The sequence below is a fragment of the Muntiacus reevesi genome, chromosome 20, assembly GCF_963930625.1.
Source record: "Muntiacus reevesi chromosome 20, mMunRee1.1, whole genome shotgun sequence".
NCBI classification, from domain to species: Eukaryota; Metazoa; Chordata; class Mammalia; order Artiodactyla; family Cervidae; genus Muntiacus; species Muntiacus reevesi.
In genome coordinates this window covers 43,680,621-43,706,739 of record NC_089268.1, presented here as the reverse complement: position 1 = coordinate 43,706,739, position 26,119 = coordinate 43,680,621, and the positions used below count along the sequence as shown (strand labels likewise).

At 44.8% G+C, this 26,119-nt stretch overlaps 1 protein-coding gene across 4 annotated transcripts; it reads right to left on the bottom strand.

Moving 5' to 3' along the window:
- Positions 1-3,725: 3,725 nt before the first annotated feature.
- Positions 3,726-25,709, bottom strand: TBC1D7 (TBC1 domain family member 7). 4 transcript variants are annotated; one of them, XM_065913118.1, is made up of 8 exons: positions 25,568-25,709; positions 24,199-24,279; positions 19,746-19,933; positions 15,920-16,057; positions 8,626-8,771; positions 7,297-7,426; positions 4,609-4,726; positions 3,733-4,086 (listed from the first exon to the last, which is right to left on the bottom strand). In XM_065913118.1, exons 1-8 carry the CDS (start codon positions 25,677-25,679, stop codon positions 4,046-4,048), a joined length of 954 nt encoding a protein of 317 aa, XP_065769190.1. In that variant the 5' UTR covers positions 25,680-25,709; the 3' UTR covers positions 3,733-4,045. The 4 variants fall into 4 exon arrangements, with proteins under 4 accessions (XP_065769189.1, XP_065769190.1, XP_065769191.1 ...); XM_065913119.1 differs by having other exon boundaries at positions 3,734-4,064; XM_065913117.1 differs by having other exon boundaries at positions 3,726-4,726.
- Between the last annotated feature and the right edge of the window lie 410 nt (positions 25,710-26,119).

Here is a 26,119-nt window from a genome sequence, read left to right as displayed (position 1 = left end):
CCAGCCTTGATGGGGCCAAGTCCGTGTTTTATTTTTTGACAACCGGTTTTATACCCTTTTACAGAACGTTTTCAAGGTACAAGATGCTTACTAATGATTACACAGGATTAGCATTACATCATTTTGTTTTTTATGAAAAGCAGGATTTTTTTGCTTTCTAATTCTATAGCAATTGTTAGCATATTATCTTTGAGGCTATTAACATTCTATGCAGATCAGGTGATTGTAAACCTATTTTCCGTTTTTATGGTGACCTTAACTGAAAGGTAACAGGGTCATAGAGAAGTAGTACAGAGTAGAATTATATTCTTGTTAATACAAAAATTAATCTTTCTGCAAAAGTTGTCAGTTGCGTTTATCTAAAAAGTTTACCCCATACAGACTCTGCGGCTTCAGTGAGGCAGCTTCTACCTAGTACTCCTGGCTGACAATTAACAACCATCTCACCGTTACCACACTAGGGCCAAGTTCCTACTTCCCCAGATCTTCAACTATATTAACAATGGTTTTTATAACACAACCTTAGCACATCAAAGGCAAAAATACAGCAAGCAAAAACACAGCAAGTAAATCACAACCCAATAACCATCTATAGAATAATTTTCTTGTGTTTTCTAATAGGACTCTTTTACCCCTTAAAAAGGGCTCTCTATCTATTAGGGCTTTTATATAATCAGGTTCTTTATGCTATTTTATGATTAGGATATTATAAGCAATCATGCATATTAGTACCAAGGGCATAAAGGCATTTGGCTAACAAACTACCAGCAAAGGAGTTTAAATTAAAACACTCCTTTCACCCTAAATAATTTCATAAAATACCACCACCTGGGAAACTTATTGATTAAAATTCTAAATTGATTCTTATTTGGGAAGAGATCGGGGAAGGCCTTCCTGCCTGTGTCAGAGAAATTAGGGAGTAGTCCATTGAGGCAGGCATCAGAAAGACAGATATCATCTTTAAGGTGAGAGCCGGGGGCAGCTTTCCGAAATCCCTGAAAACCTGATCTGCCTTGCCTATCAGGCTTTCTCCTCATGACCTTGTCATGGGTGGGATCTCGTGAGCTGGCCTTTTCAAAAAACCCCTGATAACCTGATTCGCCCTTGTTAGGGGCAGGGTCTCGTGAGCTGACCTTTTCGAAATCCCTGATAACCTGATTCACCTTGCCCGTAAGGTTTTTCTCCCCTATGGCCTTTCCAAGGGCGGGGTCCCATGTGTTGGCTCCCGGCACTTAGGAGCTCCAATAGAGCAGATACGGCTTCCTCAGCAATTAGGCTGGACCACTAACTGGGACGGAGAAGGCAATGGCACCCCACTCCAGTCCTCTTGCCTGGAAAATCCCATGGACGGAGGAGCCTGGTAGGCTGCAGTCCATGGGGTCGCAGAGAGTCAGACATGACTGAGTGACTTCACTTTCACTTTACTGCATTGGAGAAGGAAATGACAACCCACTCCAGTGTTCTTACCTGGAGAATCCCAGGGGTGGGGTCGCACAGAGTCGGACACGACTGAAGTGACTTAGCAGTAGCACCAACTGGGAAGGTGCTTGTATTGGGGCCATAACTGGGAGGGTGCACAAATGGACTTCATGATCCAATGAGAATAAAGAGAACGACTGAACCACACAGAACGCAAGGGGGAGAGATGGAAGGTGAGGATGCAGTCTTCTGACAGTGGGAAGCAAACCACCCAAAGCTCTCCCTCCTTGTGGCCATCCTCACAAGCCTCACGGCATTAAATCCAAGGGCAGCAGGTGGTGGGACGGGGGTAAGGCAGAAGCGCTAACATTTCCAGCAACATCCGGCTGCTCCTTGTTAACACTTCAGGGAAAGAAGGGCAATGGGACAGATGACCAAAGAGAGTCCACAACGGAGGTCAGAGGTCAGCGTGAGCTCCAGCAGGCCCGAGCATGTGTGTGTATAAGTTCCTGGTAAACACCCAAGTGATCCCTACGTGTTAGGGGTGATTTTGAGGTCTGAACACGGATATCCTACTAGGGAGTTCTGTTTGGTCAGGACAAGCTTCTCGAAGGATTTTTTTCCATGTCCTCTCGAACATATTTTCCACCCACCCTACCCCAGGTGGTGGCCCCGCAATAATGCCAGCTCCCAGGAGTGAGGAATTGTCACCTCACCTAGTGACGAACTGTCCACTCACTCTGCAACCTCCAGAAGGAGAGGCTGGCAGGCCAGAGAGGAAAGGGAGGGTCTGCTGAGGAAGGCGGAGAGGCGGCCCCACCCTGGCCTGCAGGCCGCCAGGACAGTGCCCCCCCTCTGCCCTCCTCACCCCTGCCTTCGCCCACTCCCTCCTCCTCCATCTGGCCTCCTGCCAGGAGCCGCGGGCAGTCTCACTTGGCACCGGTTCTAAAGCAGAAACAGGGCTTTGTTCCAGCCACCACCGGAGGGAAGGCCACCAGGTCCTGCTACAAAAACACCCTCTTCCCCGTCAAGGCAGAAAAAAGGGCCTTTTGGCCCTTCTAGTTCTAGAACACCCAGCTGATGACAAAAACTACTTCTCTGGGACCTGTCGCGGGCCGTCCACACCCCCGCCCCTCCCTGAGGCCGCCTCCCTGCTCCTGCGCAGACCTCGCGGGGCCCACCCACCCGCAGAGGCTGCCACTTGGGACCTAGTCCCGGGCACATCGGCTCCGTCCTTACCCTCCCATCCGCACGGACGTCCTTCCACGTCCCACACTTTCTGGGGGGAGGAGGGGGAACCGAACCACAGTCCCGGGGGACCTGCTGACCACATGACCAGGCCGGTCAGAGTCGAGGGCAGACACTCAGCCACTCAAGACCAGGCCAGTGTCTCACACCCGGAGCGAAAGAGGACGCAGGCCTGAGAGGTCTTTCCACACACTGTGTGATTTAAGGGTTGACGACAGTTTGCAGGCAAACTTTCCGTTAACAACAACAACAAAAAAAGCCCTTTATTCTCATGAACCCTGACCTCATTTCCCGGAGTGGCCTCAGACACACACAGACAAGCCCACGAAGGTACCATCTGTCGGTTCCACTTGTCATCAGGCAAAAGCCACACACGCCCACCCCAGCGGTCCCTCCTCTCAGACGTGGAGAGCACCCCCAGGGGTTCAGGCCACACTGTGGGAGGGACTCAGCAGGAACTCGGTGTAATGACGTTAAATCCCAGTTTTCCAAGGCAGGGGAAGAACCCCACACATTAGTCACAAGCGAAACCCCCGGTTTCTGCACGATCTCGACAAAACATCTTGAAAAAAGGGAACAGGGATATTTTCAATGGGCGTTTTCATTGGGAGCTGTGCTTCTCACAGGACACAGTGGGCAGAAACATTTTCAAAATACTGAGCTCTCAGTAATATAAAATTCTGACATTAAAAGGAAATTGGATCCTCACCGATTCTGTGTCCCCCCAGTCGGCCTTAAATCCTGCTGTTTCCAGAGGGAGCCGTTTTGCTTTTTAATAAGGAAAACTGTTGATAATCTGATTGACTCAAAAAACAAATCAAAACAAACCCCACAGCCCAAAACGACACCCTATATAGCAGGCAAGGCTTTACCAAACAGAATATACTTGCATTTAATTTTGACCCCTGAGCAGTAGGGCCATTGTCTTCCCTTTCCACTCGTTGAGACCCTGACCAGAATTTTCAGAGGAACCCCGGCCCCTGGAGCCCCCTCCTCCCCAGGAGCCCCAGGCAGCCACCCTTCCCCGCCACGCCCCCGCTCCGTGGGGCCTGCGCCCCCTTCTCCCAGCGCTGCGGTGGGAGGCGGCAGGAGCACTTACCTCCACCACCCTCCTGTGGGGAGGCCGCTCCTGCTCCTCTCTGGAGCTGGGACTCACTAACATCACTTGACTTTATAACCTTTATTCTACCGAAAAGTTGTACAAACTTATATGGTTTGTAATGGTACGTGGCTCATGAATGAGGCGGAAGTGAAACGTCTATGACTTTTCCGTGGATTTCACCCAAGCCGCACGTTCACTCACTGGACAGCAGACGACGGCGGCAGGAACTCCTCCTCACACACTTTTGCTCACATCCCCTACTGGAGTCAAAGCTCTTCAGGGGCGGAGGTGATCGCTGGATAAATGTAAAGTGTTAGCTGTAAACAGAGTTTGCTTTAAGTTTTCTTATGAGCGTTTTTACAAAATTAAACACTCTTAGGACTCACAGACTTAAAAAACGAACTTATGGTTGCCATGGGAGTAAGGATGGAGGAAGGGATAGGTATGGCACTTGGGATGGACATGTGCACACTGCTATGTGTGAAATGGATGACCAACAAGGACCTAGCGTAGGACACAGGGAACTCTGCTCAGCGTTACAGGCAGCCTGGAGGCGGGGGGCTGCCGGGAGTGGATACATGCACAGGTACGGCTGAGTCCCTCTGCTGCTCACCGGAAACGATCACAACGTGATGTGAACTGGCTAAACCCCAACACAAGATAAAAAGTTCAAAAGAAAAAAAACTTAAATCCTCTTGGATATGTTACTGTCACAAGCACCACCCGGTTTCAACAACCCTGTGGTGTGCTCTGGACACGTAGGCAGGGACCCAACTCTCAGAGTGATGGCTCCATAGTTTCATCATCTCCTTCTCGTGGGGGTGGAGGACCCAACTCACCGCTCGGGCTCCTGCAGGTGTGACAGCTGGATGAGTCAGTCTCAAAGGGCCCCGTCTCACTGCCCGGCTCAAAGCCTGCAACTGTCCGACCAACAGTTACCATCCGGGGACACCATGGCTGCAGGGGAGACAGAGTCCTCTCTGACGCCCACCCAGCTATAAACCTGAGCCTGCCCTTTCCACCATGCCTGTGGGGGTGGCAGAGTCCTCTCTGACGCCCACCCAGCTATAAACCTGAGCCTGCCCTTTCCACCATGCCTGCGGGGGAGGCAGAGTCCTCTCTGACGCCCACCCAGCTATAAACCTGAACCTGGCCTTTCCACCATGGCTGCGGGGGAGGCAGAGTCCTCTCTGACGCCCACCCAGCTATATTACCTGAACCTGCCCTTTCCACCATGCCTACTGGGGAGGCAGAGTCCTCTCTGACGCCCACCCAGCTATAAACCTGAGCCTGCCCTTTCCACCATGCCTGCGGGGGAGGCAGAGTCCTCTCTGACGCCCACCCAGCTATAAACCTGACCCTGCCCTTTCCACCATGCCTACTGGGGAGGCAGAGTCCTCTCTGACGCCCACCCAGCTATAAACCTGACCCTGCCCTTTCCACCATGCCTATTGGGGAGGCAGAGTCCTCTCTGACGCCCACCCAGCTATGTACCTGAACCTGCCCTTTCCACCATGCCTACTGGGGAGGCAGAGTCCTTTCTGATGCCCACCCTGCATCTCATGACCCATCAGGAAAAAGCATGGTTCCAGCAAAGCATCAAGTCCTCTCTCAGCAGGTAAATTTAGACACACTTATGTTCAGTAATATTTCATTCCAACTGGCACAAAGAGGAAAACAGAATAAGGCTTTTATTTAAACCAATCTAGCAAAAGCTATCAGAAAGCAGATTTAGATTTCAAAAGATTTAGAAAGTTAGCTTAGATTTCAACAGGTACTGCATCAACAGCAAAAGTCATCAACAAAAGGAAGTTGTTCTTTGTTCCAGAAACGGACCTTAGAAAAGTAACTAGTTTGGTGCTAACTAAAGCGCAGCAGGGCAGGCCTGGTGACACACAGCTCCCTGAAGCACCCACCCACCCTGACTCAACCGCTTTACGAGCTGGGAGCTATTTCCAACAACCCTTTTAAAGTACTATTTAGAACAAGAAGGTCCTATTGCAATAGCACTGTCTTCAATATCGTATGATAAACCATAAGGGAAAGATTAGGAAACCATAAAAGATTACGAGAAAGTATATGTATATACAACCGAATCGCTTTGCTATGATACAGCAGAAACTAACACAACACTGTAAATCAACTACACTTCCATAAACGTTTTTCTAAATGCTATTCAGAGTATACCCTGTATTTCTGTGTAACCAGAAGATGCTGTTCCACAACAGTGACTCCACAGTGACATTATCTTAAGCAATTTTACTGGAAAAACAATTATACTTCAAGCACCAAAGCCAGAACCCCATTATCAGTTCAGTAGGTCACGTCCCAAGGGGAAAAAAAAAAAATGTGCCGAGCAGGCCTGGCAGACTGCCCGCAGCGTCAGGAACGTTCAGGCGGAGTGCACCGGGGTCCCGCAGTGTTTGTGCCATAAGTCGATAGCCTTGCTCACGATCGCGTCCGAGCTGTCCTGGGGGATCTGTGAACAAGCAGACCAGGCTCTGAAAGGCGCGATTCCGACTTCAGCCTCTCCCTCATTCACTGGGACATAAAACTCGTGTCCACTGGAGTTCTGACTGCTTTTCAGAAAGTGACCGTGTGGGTAGCTGCTGCCAGACGTGTGTCACGTGCCACCCGAGGCCACAATGCGGAGTGTGGTGTCACCCCACCTGGGTTCGAATCCAGCACTGCCCACTCCCCGTGGAGCCCTGGGCAGGCTACCTAAGCGCCCTGGGTCCAGATCCCCAGCTCCGAAATGGGGCGAATGCCAGCCCCACCTCACAGGGCTCTTTACAGGGTTACAGGAGGTAATTCACAAAAGAGTATTTAGCAGGGGCCCTGGCAGTGTGTATCACTATTTATTACAACGAAGAGGACTCTTTTATCCAGCACACATTCACTGAGCCCTTCTACCGGGCCACTGTTCAACTGTTCACACTGACTGATTAAAACAGATCTGGGGTCCAGGGAAATTCAGTCAAGCCTAAGTCTATTTTGACTTCTTCTTGCCTGGTTAAGGGTATTCTAAGATACAAAGATAGGGAAAAACAGATTGATTCAGACCTTTTTCAACATGCTGAAGTGTAAACACATTTTCAACATGCTGAAGTGTAAACACACATTAACAAATTCAACTGGGACTCCAAAAACCAGACATAGGAACAGAAATGAAAGGGCTTTATTAGCAAAATTCCCGAGAACATTCCTTTTCCACTAACAGGGATCGCTCGCCCTAAAGCGAAAGATCTCACCTCCTCCTTTCCTTATGGCCTCTGAGTGGTCACTCTGGTCCCAGGTACACACACTCATGGAGACAGACCTGCTGCTCAGACCAGTGACCCCCAAACAAAGGATGTGGATTATAATCCACAGACCAAGGTGAAATTTATACCGGGGAAAAATCATTTCTTATAAGGTAGAAATATACTGTACTGTCTCTGAAATAATTTAATGCCATAGAAAAATCTGGCTTGGTAAACTGAATTCCTTCCTAGATTCAAAATTCAAGAGAAACAACGCACACTTACGTTTTCCAGAAACTTCGTTATCTTCTCTGCACTGTTCAGTGCCATTACTTTTATTTTAAAGGTTAAGAGAATTTCCACAGCTACAAAAACTAGTATCTTACAGGATCCACTTACAACTTTATCCCAAATCCTATGAAAGAAAGATGTAATCAAATTACAAGTCTGAAGTTGATGTTTACACCTAAACCTCTCAAGTTTCAAAATTAAATCAAATTACATTTTCTTTTATGTACCATCATCCCTCAGTATCCCCGGGGAAGTGGATCATGGGCTCGCTTGCTGTGGATACCATGATCCATGGAGGCTCAAGTTCCTTATATAAAGTGAAGTGGTGCAGTCAGCCCCCTGCATCCACAGATTCCACAACCAAGAATTCGACAGGCCACAAGTGTAAATACAGCCCAGGATCGGGATCGGCTGACTCCATAGACGTGTAACTGTGGAGACAGACAGCTGACTGCATAACCTTCAGAGAAGAGCTATGAGGACATCATCCTCCAGGAAGACGTCCTCCAATTAATATCTCAAAATTGGCATTTTAGGGCAGGAAGGTCCTAAAAACCAAAGCTTCAAGTTTACTAACATTCTGTAATGCTAAAATAACCATTACATACTAAGGAACAAGAACAAAAGGGGGAATGAAATACGAAATTCAATTTCATTTTCCAGTAAATTCCTTAATTAAGGAGCTAGTTATTAAATATATTTTAAATTAAATAGACTCTAAAATCATTATTCTGATAACTCCAATAGCTCTTACAGTCAGTAGCATCGTCAACATGCTTACTAAGCATTGTTCTGTAATACTCTCTGTGTATTGCCTTTTTCCTCAAGTGTTAAGTCCTAGAGGCAGCAGCACGGGACTCCAAAATACCCGTAACACATCTGAAATTGATGGAAGAGCCGAGTGTGAGTCTCCAGTCACCTTCAGCCAGTTTAATGATGTCATAAGAGGTCTAAGAAATAAACATTTTTCTCCAGGATCTGCTCCATTTCTGGAAAAGTCCACATCCATATATACCCCTGGAGTCTACTTTAGATGTGAATATTCAACAGCATCGAACACATTGAGGGCCTTCAATTTCTCTAGCCGTATATCCTAACATTTTTAATATTTATTTTAATACTCAGTAGTTCTAATTGTATATATAATAAGCAGAATCACCAGTTGCTGTGTCAGCTGCTGGAGAAGTTAGTATCAAATGACTGCATGGTTCTAAAGCAAATTTATATTCTGAGATGATCATGTTAAAAAAGACAAAACAGCAACAACAGAAACGGGATTTTTCTGACTCTGAGCCTTCAGTCATATGTGAAAGAAACACTTGCCTCTGTAAGCTGGACTCGGGCAAGCAGCCGGCGAAGCACTTCTTGAACCACAGCTCGTAGGGAAGCGTGGATACTGCGCAGCAGGCCTTCAGGTGACTCAGCAGTCGGCCATCTTCCAGATTCAAGTACTGTTCAAAAGCCTTTGGCTAACGATCGAACGGGAAGAGGTTACTCACTTCCTATAACCTAACGTTACCATATCTTACAGGCTGTGATGAAAAAGTGTACGTGCTGAAAGCGAGAAGCGCTAGGAAACTAAGCTTCAGACCCATTCAAGCCACTGGTGACGCCGCAGTCTCCCAGGTCAGCACTAACCAGAGCAGCCAAGTGTCCAGGATGGAGCGGTTTTTCTGGGGCAGTCTCCGGTTAAATGGAACAGTTAAGTCACGCTGGTTAGTCCTAACTGCGGTAAGCAGATTCAACAACCAAGACAAAAGTCCAGAGCAAAATCCAGTTGATCTGGGGAGCCAAGAAAGGTCCATGTGCTGCCTACTCCAGGGCAGGAGATTATAGGTTCACAGAGGGGGGAAGGCTGAGACCAAAGACCCAGGGCGGGACTAAGGTGCAGAGAGGGAACTAGCGAGAGAGGAGGTGAACAGGGCCCAGCAGTCCCTGGTCACACCCACGCTGACCCCGTGGAGCACACTGCACTTGGCAGGGAGGGTCAGACAACAGGCGCGTCCGGAGGAGGAGTGCTGTCCCCAGCAAGACGTGCACGAGAACTCCAGGGAGACAGGAAGAACACAGCGGAACAAAGCATATTGAAAATCAGAGACATTACTTTGCCCACAAAGGTCCGTCTGGTCAAGGCTATGGTTTTTCCACTGGTCAGGAATGGATATGAGAGTTGGACTATAAAGAAAGCTGAGCACCGAAAAATTGATGCTTTTGAACTATGGTGTTGGAGAAGACTCTTGAGAGTCCCTTGGACTGCAAGGAGATCCAACCAGTCCATCCTAAAGGAGATCAGTCCTGGGTGTTCATTGGAAGGACTGATGCTGAAGCTGAAACTTCAGTACTTTGGTCACCTGATGCGAAGAACTTACTCACTAGAAAAGACCCTGATGCTGGGAAAGATTGAAGGCAGGAGGAGAAGGGAACGACAGAAGATGAGATGGTTGGATGGCATCACCGACTCAATGGACATGGGTTTGGGTGAACTCTGGGGAGTTGGTGATGAACAGGGAGGCCTGGCGTGCTGTGATTCATGGGGTCGCAAAGAGTCGGACACGACTGAGCAACTGAACTGAACTGAAACTGAAGGATACACGCACAAAGTTATTCGCCTGTAACACTGTGTAACAGCAAAAGACTAGAGACAGCTTAAACAGCCAACACTAAAGAAAGGGCTGAATAAACTAGGATGGAGTGGTATGCAGCCATGAACAGGAATAAGGAATGTCTCTACATACTGCTCATGGCATAAGAAACCCCAGCATATATCAGGTTAAAAAAAAAAAAGGCAGGGTGAAGAAAAATGTGTATCAGATGCTAGTGCTAAATCTAACAGGGTGAGTATAAATACATATCCATGTGTGCTTTTTTCTTTTAGTGGAAGATGACACTTATACTGCCTGAAATTTTGAGGACATAGCAAATGGTAGATGTGATAATTTTATTTTTGTGTGCATGCTAAGTTGCTTCAGTTGTGTCTGACTCCTTGTGTCCCCATGGACTGTAGCCCAGCAGGCTCCTCTGTCCATGGGATTCTCCAGGCAAGAATACTAGAGTGGGTTGCCATGCCCTCCCCACCAGGGGATCTTCCCAACCCAGGGATTGAACTCATGTTTCTCACGTATTGGCAGGCGGGTTCTTTACCAGTAGCGCCACCTGGGAAGCAGCCAATTTTATACTTTACTGTAAAACTTTTAGGTTATTTCCAGTATTTCCATGACCTTCAATTCTTACTTTAAGAAAATAAAGTGGCGTTCCCTGGTTGCTCAGTGGTAAAGAATTCACTTGCTAAAGTGGGAGACACGGTTCGATCTCTGGTCTGGGAAGATTCCACATGCCGCTGGGCAACTAAGCCCGTGCACCATGACGATGGAGCCGGCTTGCTGCAACTACTGAAGCCCATGCACCCTAGAGCCCGTGCTCTGCAACGAGAGAAACCGCCACAATGAGAAGCCTGCACGCCATAGCAAAGAGTAGCCCCGCTTACTGCAGCTAGTGAAAGCCTGCGTGCAGTAACAAGACCCAGCGCAGCCATAAATGAATAAATCTTAAAAAAAAAAAAAAAAAGAAAGCACACCTCAACAAAAGGCAAAATCTGACAAAAGAGATTTAACTGACCTGAGAGAAATTTATACTAAACTTAGAAAGAGGCTGCTAATAGTGTTGATTGGGGGGGGGGGGGGGGGGGCGGAAAACCCTCTCTTTAGGACAGCTTTTAAAAATTGTGTCAATGGCGAGGAAAAAAAAAACTCCCTTTAATGACTGAACACAGTTAGGACTGAGATGGCTTAAAGACAGTCTGATCTGAAGAGAGATTAGCAGAGGCCTCCCACGTCACACCACTGAAGCTGGCCTCCACTTTCCCTGGCAATCAGGGGCCTCATCAAAAAGAACTTCCAGAAGCTTGATGGAGAGGAAAGCTCTCCTCTCCTATAAATCAGAACACTACAACATAAAGGCATCATCGCCAGAAATATTCTTTTGATGTCAAGTCTATCACCGTGCATCACACGCACCTTTCCCTAGGATTATGAAACAATCTATGCTTTGCGATAACAAACTTGGTAAAAACCACAAAAATTTGAAAAGATGACAGACAAGATTATAGAAACTCTAACAAAAAACTGGCAGAAGAGATCTAGTATACAACAACAGCAACAAAAAAATTTAAGCTAGATTTAACAAGGTTTAACTAAAGAATTTTTTTAAAAACCTGACTTGAAGCATTTAAGTTGGGACTTCCATGATGGTCTAGCAGCTAAGACTCTGTACTTTTCAATGCAGGGGGCCAGGGTTCAATCCCTGGTCAGGGAACTAGAATCACACATGCCACAACTAACACCTGGCAGAGTCAAATAATTTTTTTTAAAAGAAATGAAAGAAAATTTATGTATAGAAACAATGCAATAACATTAACAAACCAAGGAGGAAAAGCGTATCACCACCTAAATAAGGACAGAAAAAAAAAATGGAATGAAAATATCTCCTAAAAAGCTCTGAAATAACCCATAACCCCGCAACTAAAGAACTTGCACATCCAAATAAATAAATTTTTAAAAATATTAGAAGTTAAGTCACTTGATGGCTACATGAAATAGCAATACAAAGGAAATGTAGTTTTATATTAATATGTTCTGAACTTTTAAAAGGAACTTTTGCAACTATAAAAAAAACTATGTCCTAGACACAATAATATACCTGTGAAAAATCCTTTTTTGATGATGATGAAATGAAGGTTTAGGGGACATAAGGAAACTGAGTATCTTGCTGGTTCTAAAATTCTTCTCTTCACACATTATTGATTGGAGATATTATCAATACATCTTTTCTTACACAAATGTTACTGACCTATGACATATCAATATGTTTTTAGAGAGTGATACAGAACTGTGGTGTTGGGGGAAGACTCTTGAGAGTCCCGTGAACTGCAAGGAGATCAAACCAGTCAATCCTAAAGGAAATCGATCCTGAATATTCAGTGGAAGGTCCAATACTTTGGCCATCTGATGTGAAGAGTCAACTCATTGGAAAAGACTCTGATGCTGGGAAAGACTGAAGGCAGGAGGAGAAGGGGATGACAGGGGATGAGATGGTTGGATGGCATCACCGACTCGATGGACATGAGTTTGAGTAAGTTCCGGGAGATGGTGAAGGACAGGGAATCCTGGAGTGCTGCAGTTCATGGGATCAAAAACAGTCAGACAGGACTGAGCAACCGGACTGATTAACATCACTGTGCCAAAGCTGTCAGAGATTACCCAGAACAGGGAGGGGCAAGAGGGCGGTGGGGCGCTTGCTGGCTGAGGCTGCATCACAGTTCACCACAAGAGGAACAGAGTCATGTCTGCATCTCATACCAGTCATGAACATTCAGTCCCCCACCAACTAAAGGACTAAAATTTAAAATGTTCAAAAATTTTTAAAAGCTAGAAGCTTTCTAAAAAAAATCCTTGCAGTTAGAAAGGCCATTCTAAATAAGATACAGAAAAAAAAAAAGAAAAACTGATAAAACTAATAGTATCAAACCTTCATAACTTTATACAACAAGAAGAAATATTTTCAGAGAAAATATCTAACTTACATAAATATCCAGCATATAGCAATAATCCTTACCCAAAAAGGAAAGATGCAAACAAAACAGAAAGGTAGACAAATATGACCAATAAACACACTCCCAAAGCTGCTTGCTGCTGCTGCTAAATCGCTTCAATCGTGTCCGACTCTGTGCAACCCCATAGACGGCAGCCCACCAGGCTCCCCAGTCCCTGGGAATCTCCAGGCAAGAACACTGGAGTGGGTTGCCATTTCCTTCTCCAGTGCATGAAAGTGAAAAGGTAAAGTGAAGTCGCTCAGTCGTGTCCGACTCATAGCGACCCCATGGACTGCAGCCTACCAGGCTCCTCCGTCCAAAATTAAGGCAATGGAAATTAAACCAGGCTGCCATTTCACTATCAGATTGGCAAAATTTTAAGAGATAGATACTATCAAGTATTGGCAATGGGGTGGAAAACAGGAAATCTCAAACTGATGGGGCAAGCAAAATTGGTACAACTTCTGGGTGAGTAACCTGGTAGCTAACACACCTAAATATGTCTGTTGCATTGGAGCATTTAACGCATAGGTAACCCACCCACCCACACGGGAACACGTCACGTACACAGAGACGGCGGTCATCATGGAGCCACTACACTCAGTTAGGGCAAATTCTTAACAAGAAAGACTACGAGAATTTGTTCAGTTCAGTTGCTCAGTTGTGTCCGACTCTTTGCCACCCCATGAGAATTTTGTAAGTGGTTCTACATGAGTGACTCTCAATCCTAGCCTTATTTCAGAATCACTGAGTTTTTAAAAAAAAATTAAAATTCTGAGGCCCCACCCCCAGAGATCCTGATTTCCTTGCTCTGGTCATTATTAAAGAGGTGGCAGTAACGGGAAGCCGGGGTTGAAAACTAACCACGTGTAGTGATGTGGAAAAACTTCAATACATGAAGTTTTAAAAAGAATCATAGGGCTGTATGAACAGTATAATACTTATATTTTAAAAAATTATACATGTAAAAATATGTATAAGACGTATTCACACACATACACACACGTGTCCATGGGTATGCACTCACACCCCCATCCACTCTAATGCACGTGAAATGATTTAGACAAGGAACTTCCCTGATGGTTCAGTGGCTAAGAATCCACCCACCAACACAGGGCACACAGGTTCAATCCCTGGTCCTGGAAGATTCCACATGCCACAGAGCAACCAAACCCGTGACAAAACCGCTGAGCCAGCGCTCTGGGGCCCAAGTGCCACGACCACAGAAGCCCGTGCTCCACAGCAAGAGAAGCCGCCACAATGAGACGTCCCAGCACCGCATCCAGAAAGGAGCCTCTGCTCGCCAAAACTAGAGAAAGCACAGCAGCGAAGACCTAGCACGGCCCACAGATATATTTAAAAAAATAGTCCAGACGGACACACACCAAGCTGGTGACAACGCTCACATCTTAGAAAGTGGGGGACGGGGAAGCGTTGGGGCAGGTCAACAACAACGTGGATTCACCTGGATTGCTGAATGCTTCCAGAATGTATCTGTTACTTGTGTTATTAAAAATAACGAACTTTTTAAACAATCCATCATTATGAGATTGCGTTCACTCCAATATTAACAAAGACTGATGAAACCATGGTACAAGTTTGGACCTCCTGACTGAATTAAGCAGCTAACATTCCATTCACATTTGCTCCAATGCCATGTTTTAGTAAGCAAAGTTAAGTTTTAAAATTCTAAGAATCAAACTTTGCCTAAGGGAAACACATAAAAAGCACTCCTGTTAGGGCTTGGGGAGGCCGAGAGCTGAAGAGTCTGGCCCGCCACAGGGGTAGAGTGGGGCTCCCCAGGGCTCAGCCAACCTGCACCACACACCTGACCCCACACTCTATACTGTGGTTACTGCTTTCAGCAGAATTTCCAAATGAGACAGTTCAATGACTCAAGGAAAAGAAGACTCGTTTTTATAACATGAGAGAAATCGGGGGGGGGGGGGGGGGGGAAGCTGAGGAGAATGGCAAAGGACCCGATGCGACGATGACCCAAGTGCTGGTTCTCCCGATTCCCAGCGTGGCAGACTACCAGCTACCCAGCTTGTGTCCACTCCCCGCTCCTTCCTCAGGAGCAGAGTCCCCGTTCCAATGTGAGACCACAGCGTGCCCGGCTCAAAACCAACCAACCACATTCTCCAGGCTCCACTGCGAACCGGGGCCACCCTCCTCACTAACAGTCACGCAGAACGGAAGCCTGTAAAGGATGACAGGCTGGCCCGGCTTGGCACTTCTCCTGCCTTCCCTTCCCGCCCAGAACACATATGTCAGGGCTGTCTCTCCAGCACCATCACGTGATCATGAGAGGACAGTCGCCCTGAGGAGCGCTGGAGCAGGACAGGGGCCCGGGTCCCTGCCCACACCGTGGGGGTGGCCCCAGCCCTGGGCTGCCTTGCCCCTGGACTTCTGCTTACATGAGAGAAGACAGTAAAGCTTCTACAACTTGGGCTTCCCATTACATACAGCCAAATTTAAACCTTATCCCTCGGCGATAGTTCTAGATCAGATAAAGAATACCATAGAGCAGGGGTGGGCAAGCTACAGCCTGCAGTGGCCATATCCAGCCATGATCATGCATTTATGTATAATTATTTTGTGTGACAACAGTGTGTGTGTGTATATACGCTTGGTCGCTCAGTCGTGTCTGACTCTGTGACCCCAGGGGACTGTAGCCCGCCAGGCTCCTCTGTCCATGGCACTTTCCAGGGCAAACTACTGAGGTGTGTTGACCACTTCCTTCTCCAGGGGATCTTGCCAAGCCAGAGATGGAACCCGAGTCTCTTGCATCTCCTGCACCGGCAGGTGGATTCTTCATCTCTGTGCGCCCGGAAAGCTGTGTGACTGCAGTAGACAGAGAGGCCACTGGCCCAACAAGCTGCAGGTACTCACCACCTGGCCTCTTACTGCTGACCCCCACCAGAGGGTCCGCTCCTAACTGCAGCACCGCCAGGAGGTAAAGGCATTTCCTGAGGACTCCCACCACCACTGCTCATCCCCAGCCCAAACAGCCATAAAGTCACCCCTCACCAGCTGGGGCAGAGTGTCCCGGTACTTGCTATTCAGCTGGTTCACGAAGCATCGAGTGATCCAGTAACAGTCGACGCTATCTTCCACCATCTCTTCCATGGCCTTCGCGATGGCAAGAAACACTTCATCTTCTGGTTCCTGAAACATTAATAACAACTCTCAAGAGGGAGGCAGAAGAGAAAACACAGGATTCTTTAATAAAAATGAAGCCTTACCCTCTAAATTCTGAAGGAGCCAAAATAAGTCAAAGTAGGACCAAAAGCACCCAGTCCATCACTAAAGACATCCGAGGGGAGATGAAGAGAGTAACCAGGGAATCTGAGGCAGTGTTGCTTCTGAACACTCAGGCTTCAGGCTGAACATTCACAGATTTCCCAGCTTCTAACATTAGACCCAAAGAGTCAACATAAACCTGAAGCAAGGGACCAACTCTCCACCCAAAAGTATTCTCAGTGCTGGAGAATTCCTTTCAAACAGATGTGATAAAACAGCACAAATAATAATTAGAGACAATTATTATCAATATGGTAATTTGCAAAAATAACCCCAAAAGGACTAACAAGCATTTTGTTTCAAAGCATTCATACAGATCTTTAAATTTTTGTTCTATCTTTAAGCACTCATAAAGCTTAAACTGCCCCTAGAATCAGAATTTTAGGAATCAGAAGAACGGCATTTCTCAAACCTTGTGTCAACACTCAGAACATGAAAGTAAACCTTCAAGTAAATTTCAAAAGAAGTCTCATAAAAACTGGAATCCACTTGAAAAATCTGTTTTCAATCACTGCATCTTATACCAAAAGCTTTACGTTTTCATCTAGGATTTAAGAGCTAAAGGATTTTAACATTGAAAAAGTTTCTTTCTACTCCTCTAAGAAGTCCCAAGTTAAATCAAAATTCCTATTTTAATAGAAGAATTGCATTTTAGGCCTCCTTTCCACTTATTAACTTTCCACAACATGTCAAGAGCAGCAGAAAAGGCTCCTTTCGTGGACTCCTGCCTCGCCCTGGGCTCTGTGCCAAGTGCTCCCAAATCCAGCAGCTCAATGCTGCTCCCAGCTACTCTGAGATGCAGCTAAGAGGACCAGCGCCCTTCAGCTGAAGTCAGCTTCTACGTCCCCAGCCACGGGTATAGCACGGCTACACAGTCTTACTAAAAGGTAAGAAAAATACAGCTGACTGGGGCTTGGAGGCCAAGGAGACACGAGCCCAAAATGAACACTTGGGACAGCGTGTCTGCCCAAGGCCACGGTAGAGGTGTCTGGGCCTCACGGCTGGACAAACTGGAAACATTTAGACCTCAAGCTAATAGGTAATCTAACCTAACTTCATACATAGTTCAGGAACTTGTGTAGTACCATCAACGAACTGCATTGTGCCAATGAGAAATAAAATTTAAAGAAGTTCAAGGGTTCCAACTATTTCCTGGGATGTTTCTCTCTTGGTAAACTTTATAAAAGTGAACAACCTAAGATCTGTCCATGGGACCCACAGTAACCTCAAAAAGTTACAGAAAAAGGGACTTCCCCAGTGGTCCAGTGGCTAAGACTCCTTGCTTCCGATGCAAGGGGCCCAGATTCGATCCTACATGCCACAACCAAGTCTCAGCAGAGTCAAATAAATAAAAATAAATGTTTTAAAAAGAGAGAAAGAACAAGTCAAAGCTTCACACTGCTGTTAGCATGTTGCAATCTACAACCACCACCAAAAAAAAAAAAAAAAATAGAATAGCACAATTTGCAGACAAATCTCTATTCAGAACAATTCACTCTGTTTTAGCCAAAAGTTAAAATGCCTATGTGAACTGCAGCCAAAACCCAAGAGCTGTAGTCATCACTTTGCCTGCCCTCCTCCACTTCCCCCTTCTCTTCCGTTTATAAACAATAAGCAATCCTAGTAACTACAGCGAGCAGTCTGTCAAAGATCAAGCCTACAAAGGAGGCTGGAGCCTGTGAAGCTGAGGCCAAAGGCAGTCAATGACCACAAGGCCTATGGGGCCAAAGATGTGGCTGACCATGTTGGTTACAGAGGAACAAGCAAAGAAATAAATACAAATAAAAGGTTTCCATTAGCTTCACTGTAACTGCCAAAGAAGGAAGCTGCAAGTATACAAAGGGTGAGAGCGAGAATGAACTTGATTCCTGGCAGTATTAGCATTAACTAGCACTAGCGGTTTTTAATACAGTGATAAGCACATGTGAGCGAATACTCCCCAGCGCTGCCTGCGGAGGGACCCTACCAGCAGTGCCACAGCAAGGACAATGAGCACATCTAGCCCCCTGTTCTCGGCTTCTAACGACAATTTTCAAAAATCAAAAAGATAAAAGGTCGATTCCAGGCTTGGGGTAGGAAAAGTACAAGATGAACCTGGAGTATCTTTTTGTTCCAGAAAGTAAGGAAGTGCTCAAAACGATGGGAACTAGTCCAGACGACACAAAAGTCAGCCTAAAGGGGCTCCCAGTAGCCAAATCTGGGACAACTTTAACATCAAAATAGTGGCAGTAATGACGTATAGGCCACTGAATCAAAGAGACATCTATAAACTCATACTGAAAAGGAAAATTATTCCTTATCAAAAAGTCATCTAATAAATGCAGAAGGAATGAAGGAGTCAGAAGGTCACCATTTGGCAATCAGCAGACTGAAAACTATTTAAGGACTGATATTTACACAGCCTCAAAGTACCTCCGCAACAAGTTACTAATTAATTACAAAGATAAAAAAGCAACCATGCAGGAGAAGCCTGCCAGAAATCACCGTAACCAAGTGATCAAAGCAGCAAAAGCAGTCAGTATCACAACTTCTGTGGTTTTCCTTCCAAAAATTCACAACTAGACTTCAATCATGAGGAAATAAATGAGAAAGCCAATGGAGAAACACTACTGGTCAGTACTCTTCAAAACTGTCAAGGTCGTGAAAGACAAAGACTGAGGGACTGATCCAGACTAAAGGCAGCTAAGAGTAAGTGTAATGCAAGATCCCAGATTGGATCTTGGACCAGAAAAAGGACACTGGTGTGACTGTCAGCAAAATTTCCGAAACAGCTATAGACTAGTTCATGGCACTGTATGAATGTCAGCTTTCTGGTTTTGATAAATAACCAGAGTACAACTGAGACCTAACACTTGAGGATGCTAGGTGAAGGTAAATGGGAACACTACTCTTTATGTAAGTTTTCTCTACATCTAAAATGATCTCAAAATGAAGAGTTCAAACATAAAGGAAATTTTTTAAAAATCATCAACAAATGATAAAATTAATGGCTGAAAGTTTGATAAGTTCTGAACCAAAATTTTTATTGTTTATGATAAACAGCATCATTGAGACAACTGGTCAAGTGGAAATGGAGTGAAGATTAGATGTTAGTACTGTATAGATGTCAACTTCTCGGTGTTGATGACAGAACCATGGTCACCAAGGGAAGCGTTCTCATCTTTAGCAAGCATATACTGCAAGAATCTGAAATAATGGGATGCCATATTTACATCTTATTCTCAAATACTTTGGGGGAAAAAACAGGTATACATATATAGGAAAAATGACAAAGCAAATGTGGCAAAATGTTAATGACTAGTGAACTGTGATAAAGGTTAAATGGAAATTCTTGGTAGTAATCTTGCAACTTTCCTGTAACTTTGAAATCACTTCTTCAAAATAAAATCTTAAAAAATTAGGGAGACTGGGTCAGATTGTACAGAGCTATGCTCTTATTCTACAAAGAAGAGCCACTGGAAGGTTCTAAGGCAAAACATGATGCGATCAAAGGCCGGCCAACAGAGCAGTCGAGAGCTGAGCCAAGGGTCAAACAAACAAAAAGACCACTGACCAGGGGAAACGAAGGACTTCGAGGCAACGTCCCAGACTCCAGCCGGTGCATGTAGAGACAGACTTCGGTCTGGGGGGTGGCATCACTGATAAAGCGGACGACTTCCAAGGCGTGAAGGACGTCAGAGTACTGCTGCTTGCGATACATCATCACCTGAGCGTGGGACTCGTGGTGCGGAGGCACGATGCCTAGAGACCCAGGGTCGGGAGGGGGTAAAGATGGTGAAATGCGGAGGCACCAACCTGAACCCCTCCTCTGTGAAAGAGTCCTGTGAGATGCTGCCTACCACAATCAGAGTAGAACTCACAAGTATTTAGTTACTATACACACTGCTCTAGAAATTTACTCTATAAATTTTAAATGTCAATACAATCAATATTTGGAATGGCAACTGCATCACTGATGTCAATGAGAAATGAAATGACATCATCAATTCAGTTCACTCGCTCAGTTGAGTCCCACTCTATGTGACCCCATGGACTGCAGCATGCCAGGCTTCTCTGTCCATCACCAACTCCCAGAGCTTACTCAAACTCATGTCCATCAAGTTGGTGAGGCCATCCAACCATCTCATCCTCTGTCATTCCCTTCTCCTCCCACCTTCAATCTTTCCCAGCAACAGGTTGTTCCAGTTCTTTGCATTAGGTAGCCAAAGTACTGGAGTTTCAGCTTCAGCATCAGTCCTTCCAATGAATGTTCAGGACTGATTTCCTCTAGGATGGACTGGTTGGATCTCCTTGCAGTCCAAGGGACTCTCAAGAGTCTTCTCCAACACCACAGTTCAAAAAGCACCAATTCTTCAGTGCTCAGCTTTCTTTATAGTCCAACTCTCACATCCATACATGACTACTGGAAAAACCACAGCTTTGATTACATGCACCTTTGTTGGCAAAGTAATGTCTCTGATTTTCAATATGCTGTCTAGGTTGCTCATAACTTTGCTTCCAAGGAGCAAGCATCTTTTAATTTCATGGCTGCAATCACCATCTGCAGTGATTTTGGAGCCCCCAAAAATAAACTCTGTTTCCATCGTTTCCCCATCTACTTGCCATGAAGTGATGGCAGCAGATGCCATGATCTTACTTTTCTGAATGTTGAGCTTTAAGCCAACTTTTTCACTCTCCTCTTTCACTTTAATCAAGAGGCTCTTTAGTTTTTCTTCACTTTCTGCCATAAGGGTGGTGTCATCTGCACATCTGAGGTTATTGATATTTCTGCCGGCAATCTTGATTCCAGCTTGTGCTTCTTCCAGCCCAGAGTTTCTCATGATATACTCTGCATATAAGCAGGGTGACAATATACAGCCTTGACAATATACAGCCTTGACAATATACAGCCTTCCAAATCCTTTCCCGATTTGGAACCAGCCTGTTGTTCCATGTCCAGTTCTGTTGCTTTCTGATATGCATACAGATTTCTCAGGAGGCAGGTAAGGGGGTCTAGTATTCCCATCTCTTAAAGAATTTTCCAGTTTGTTGTGATTCACACAAAGGCTTTGGCATAGTCAATAAAGCAGGAGGAGATGTTTTTCTGGAACTCTCTTGCTTTTTCAATGATCCAGCAGATGTTGGCAATTTGATCTCTGGTTTCTCTGCCTTTTCTAAATCCAGCTTGAACATCTGCAAGTTCACAGTTCACATACTGTTGAAGCCTGGCTTGGAGAATTTTGAGCATTACTTTACTAGCGTGTGAGATGAGTGCAACTGTGCGGTAATTTGAGCATTCTTTGGCATTGCCTTTCTTTGGGATTGGAATGAAAACTGACCTTTTCAGTCCTATGGCCACTGCTGAGTTTTCCAAATTTGATGACATATTAAGTGCAGCACTTTCATAGCATCATCTTTTAGGATTTGAAATAGCTCAACTGGAATTCCATCGCCTCCACTAGTTTTGTTCATAGTGATGCTTCCTAAGGCCCACTTGACTTCACATTCCAGGATGTCTGGCTCTAGGTGAGTGATTACACCATCATGGTAATCTGGGTCATGAAGATCTTTTTTGGATAATTCTTCTGTGTATTCTTGCCACCTCTTCTTATATCTTCTTCTTTTAGGTTCATACCATTTCTGTCCTTTATTGTGTCTATCTTTGCATGAAACAACATCATAAAGCCTTTGAATAAATATGCCACATAAACTCAAGATAAATCACTATTGTAATTAGTATGATTTAATCCAAGTTTATGGTTGTCATCCTGGGGCCAACCCTTAGCTCCTAGAAGCCTATCTCCAGTTTCTGTGCATGTCCGATAATAGTCCCCCTCCACCCACAGTTCATATGTTGAAGCTCTAACCCAATGGGATCGTATTTGGAGACAGGGCCTTTAGGATATGGTTAATGTTAAAGGGGGTCACAAGGTGAGGCCCTAATCCAATAGGGCTGCTGCCCTTATAGAAAAATGAAGAACACAGGAATTAGCATGCTCTGTCAAAAAAGCAGAGGCATTACGTTGCCAACAAAGGTCTGCCCCATCAAAGTTATGATTTTTCCAGTAGTCATGTATGGATGTGAGAGTTGGACTATACAGAAAGCTGAGCGCTGAAGAACTGATGCTTTTGAACTGTAGTGGGTTGGAGAAGACTCTTGAGAGTCCCTTGGATTGCAAAGAGATCAAACCAGTCCATCCTAAAGGAAATCAGTCCTGAATATTCATTGGAAGGACTGATGGTGAAGCTCCAATGCTTTGGTAACCTGATGCAAAGAGCTGACTCACTGGAAAAGAGCCTGATGCTGGCAAAGACTGAGGGCAGGAAGAGAAGGGGACGACAGAGGATGAGATGGCTGGATGGCATCACCGACTCAATGGAAATGAGTTTGAATAAACTCTGGGAGTTGGTGATGGACAGGGAGACCTGGCATGCTGTGGTCCATGGGGTCACGAAAAGTCAGACATGGCTGAGCTACTGAACTGAAGTGAACCTAAGTGAACTGAAGAGCAAGCCAGGATAAAGGAGGTGATGAGCAGCCCAACAGGCCTTGGCACTCAGTTGCAAAGTATTACTGTCCATCTCCCACAAATCCACAGGGATTACTGGTTAATAAGACACAGTTTCCCAGTGGAAATAAACATACAGGCACTACCACCTAAAAGGCACCCTTAGAAGGCATTTATTTCACCGGACACTGGAAACACTAAGATTTAAAAATGCTCTGGGGAAAACTGAGATCTTTTTTACAAATTCTCTGCATTTTAACTGCACGCTGACCTATTAGAAATGTAAGTGTACCAAGACTGCCAAGATACACACCAGAAAAGGCACTGTGCGTGCCCTCCAGCATGGCAGGCATTCCCTCACTGCCTCATTACATAATCAGACTTGGTTCTAAGGATTTTCCAAGTCCTGAAAACACAGTACACTGTGGAAAGAAAACAAGGTCTATAATCTAGCCTAACTTCAAAAGACTTCTACAAACCTGAGTTCTGCCATTTACAGGCCACAAGGCCTCAGGAAAATTATTTAGCCTCAGTCTTTTCCCCCCACCGGTAAAATTGGGATATTGATACTTACCTCACAAGGGAATTCCAGGATTCTTTTTTTTTTTGAAGAAAGAAAAGGAGGGTGGTAATGGATGCCTATTTTTGCTGTTAACAGGCTCAGTGACAACAGGAAAAAAAGATCCTTGGTTCAGAAGGGATGCTGCCATTCACTTCAGGCACCTAATACACTTTTTCTCTCACAGAAACCCAGCAAGGTCCTTTTCCCTTCTCCATAGGCTGTCCTCACTGGAAGTTATTTGTGCTTCAAAAGAAGTAAACACTCTCAAAGCAGACACTTCCTTTTTAGACTCTGATAGCACTCATTAGGAAGTTATACCTCTGCAGCTGGAGTCACAGAATAACAAATCAAGAGCTCGACCCTAGGAGTTAATTAACTCAATATTCTCATTTACAGATTAAAAAAAAAAAAAAAAAGAGGCCTAGTGGGGTCTTCAAGGTGACCCAGTTGACAGTGAAGCTCAGACCAGTTCTCCTTTCTCCGGGCTCAATATTCTTCCCATAACTTGTTTCAGGGAAATAAGTCTGCCTCAATGTCTTTTCTAACACTCCTAAATCAGGTGTCCCCAACCTGCCAGCTGTGGACCCATACCTCCTATCAGATCAGCGGCAGCATCCAATTAGAAATAAAGTGCACAATAAAAGTAATGTACTTGAATCATCCAGAAGTCAGCCTCCCTACCCGAGTCTGTGGAAAAAAACTGTCACCTGTGAAACCAGTCCCTGGCACCAAAAAGGCTGGGAACTGCTGCCCTGATGCTCTCAAGAGTGACACTCGGGGCTCTGTGCTGAAGTCACCTTCTTCCAGGGTTTCCAAAGTGAGTGGGGATTCAGGTTCTGAGGTTAGTGTCCAGTAAACGTCCTAAAAAAAGTCCCTTTTCTGACCGATAAGATACCAATGACCCCATCAATTCGCCATTTTTGAAGATAAAAGATCCCAACTCTTGGGAATCATACCGAGGAGCACCTTCCAGACCAACGCACGGTACATGGATGGGAGAGGGAACCTCTGACTGAAAGTACAAAGTTTCTCGATATCTGGAGGAAGAAAAAAAAAAAAATTAGATGCTTTTCATGCTGGTCACAATATGTAAAAACGCATTTTATCTTTTAAAACTGAAATTAGAGTAAGACATCTCTTCGGAGGAAGGTTGCTGCACAGTCAGCAAATCCAGAAAAGGCAAAACTAGATGGATTTCCAGCCCAGGTGTTCCAAGTAGCTATTCAAAAACAATCAGTGGTTTCACAGCGGAGGAGATGTATTTTGCATATTTATTACTACATTCACCATAACATCAGCAGTATTTACTATTTATAGAACTTATTTCATTTATTCACACCGCAAGCTTGTTGGGTAATTATTTTTTTTAAAGATGCAGAAACTGAAGCTCAGAGCAGATTAAGTGACTGGACTGAGTTAACATTGCTGGCAAGGAGCACCATCAGCCTGCAAACTCCCACATTCACCAATAAACCACATTCAACCATCTTGGACCTCAATTCCCCTAATTGTCAAGTGAGAATTATAATACTTAAAAAGCACAGACTGATTAGTGAGGATCAAAGATCAGGTGGGAAATGTTTTTAAAACTTTAAAAGCACTCTATGCATTTAAACTACTATTTTTACCTATGGTTCAGTTTATCCTACTTTAATTAGACACATTAAAGACTTTACTTTGATTGGCTTTGAAGAAATAAAACGTTAATCCATCATGCAGTCTCAGCATCTCCATAAAAGAAAATTAAGGCAAGAGTTGCTACACATTTACCCAGAAACTAGGATAACACTTCTAAAAATTAAGAAAATATATGGGTCTAGTAAGAGAAAAAATATTACTAACTTAAGAGACCTTTAAAAAAGGTCTGGCTCTGCCTCAGTGAAGTATAAACTTGAAAAATCCTTAGCTTCTCCCAAAATATACCATTCTGCTATCATTCTTTCACTAAAAAATATATATACACACACATATATATGTGTGTGTGTATATATATATATACAGCAGGTAATGTACCTTTGGAAATTTTTTTGTAACTTTTTAAGTCTTCACTGAATTTGATACAATATTGCTTCCCCCCCCCCCCCTTTTTTTTTTTAACGTTTTGGTTTTTTGGCCACAAGGCACGTGGAATCCTAACACCCCAACCACCGCTCAAACCCACACCCAGTGCATTGGGAGGCAAAATCTTAAGCACTGGACTACCATGCAAGCCACCGCGGAAGCCGACAAAGGGCGAGGGACTTAAGTCCTTGGACATCTCTTAAGTTAAAACTTCAGAATATCTGGGATGGCTGAGAACCAATAGGTTTAACTTATAAAACTCACCTAGACGGTCATCTTTTAGGAGAATTTCTAATGATTTCTTCTCTTCAACTCCACGAAACCCCACTTTTTCATAATATACTGAACGGAAGTTTCTCTGGGAGTCCTCAGTCATGTTTCATTCTTGGAGAGGCAGAATAGGGAGTGAAAAAAAGTGAGCCTAGAAACAAAAAACAAGAATTAAGAAAAATTCCATGATTTTCTACAACTCTTCCATGAATCTGATACACATTGATAAATGGTCTGCCCTTGCATAGGACTCAATATTAAACCTTCCTGTTTACACAACCCTAATACTACCTCACCTATGCACCTTGGCCCAAAACCAAGATATAAAACAGAAGTCCCCTGAGCTGCTCAAATAGATGGCACAAGGTTCATGCCTTAGCATTCCTACATAACTTAGGAAAGAACTTAGCACAATGGTATATTCTGCAGCCATTAAACATGCTCAAAGAAAAAAGTGAAATAGGAAGACAGACAAAATGTCACACAAAGTGTATTACCAAATATACACGATTGTTTTTGTTTTAAAAATAGTATGTATTTTAAAAA

What these genes read in the sequence shown, in the direction of transcription:
- TBC1D7 (XM_065913117.1), bottom strand. Translation starts at nt 25,679, where the DNA reads ATGACTGAGGACTCCCAGAGAAACTTCCGTTCAGTATATTATGAAAAA. An exon ending in CCTAAAAGATGACCGTCTAG is followed by an intron (nt 24,280 to 25,567) that starts GTGAGTTTTATA and finishes TTCTTCCTCCAG; the next exon opens with ATATCGAGAAACTTTGTACT. An exon ending in GGTCTGGAAGGTGCTCCTCG is followed by an intron (nt 19,934 to 24,198) that starts GTATGATTCCCA and finishes CTGGGTCTCTAG; the next exon opens with GCATCGTGCCTCCGCACCAC.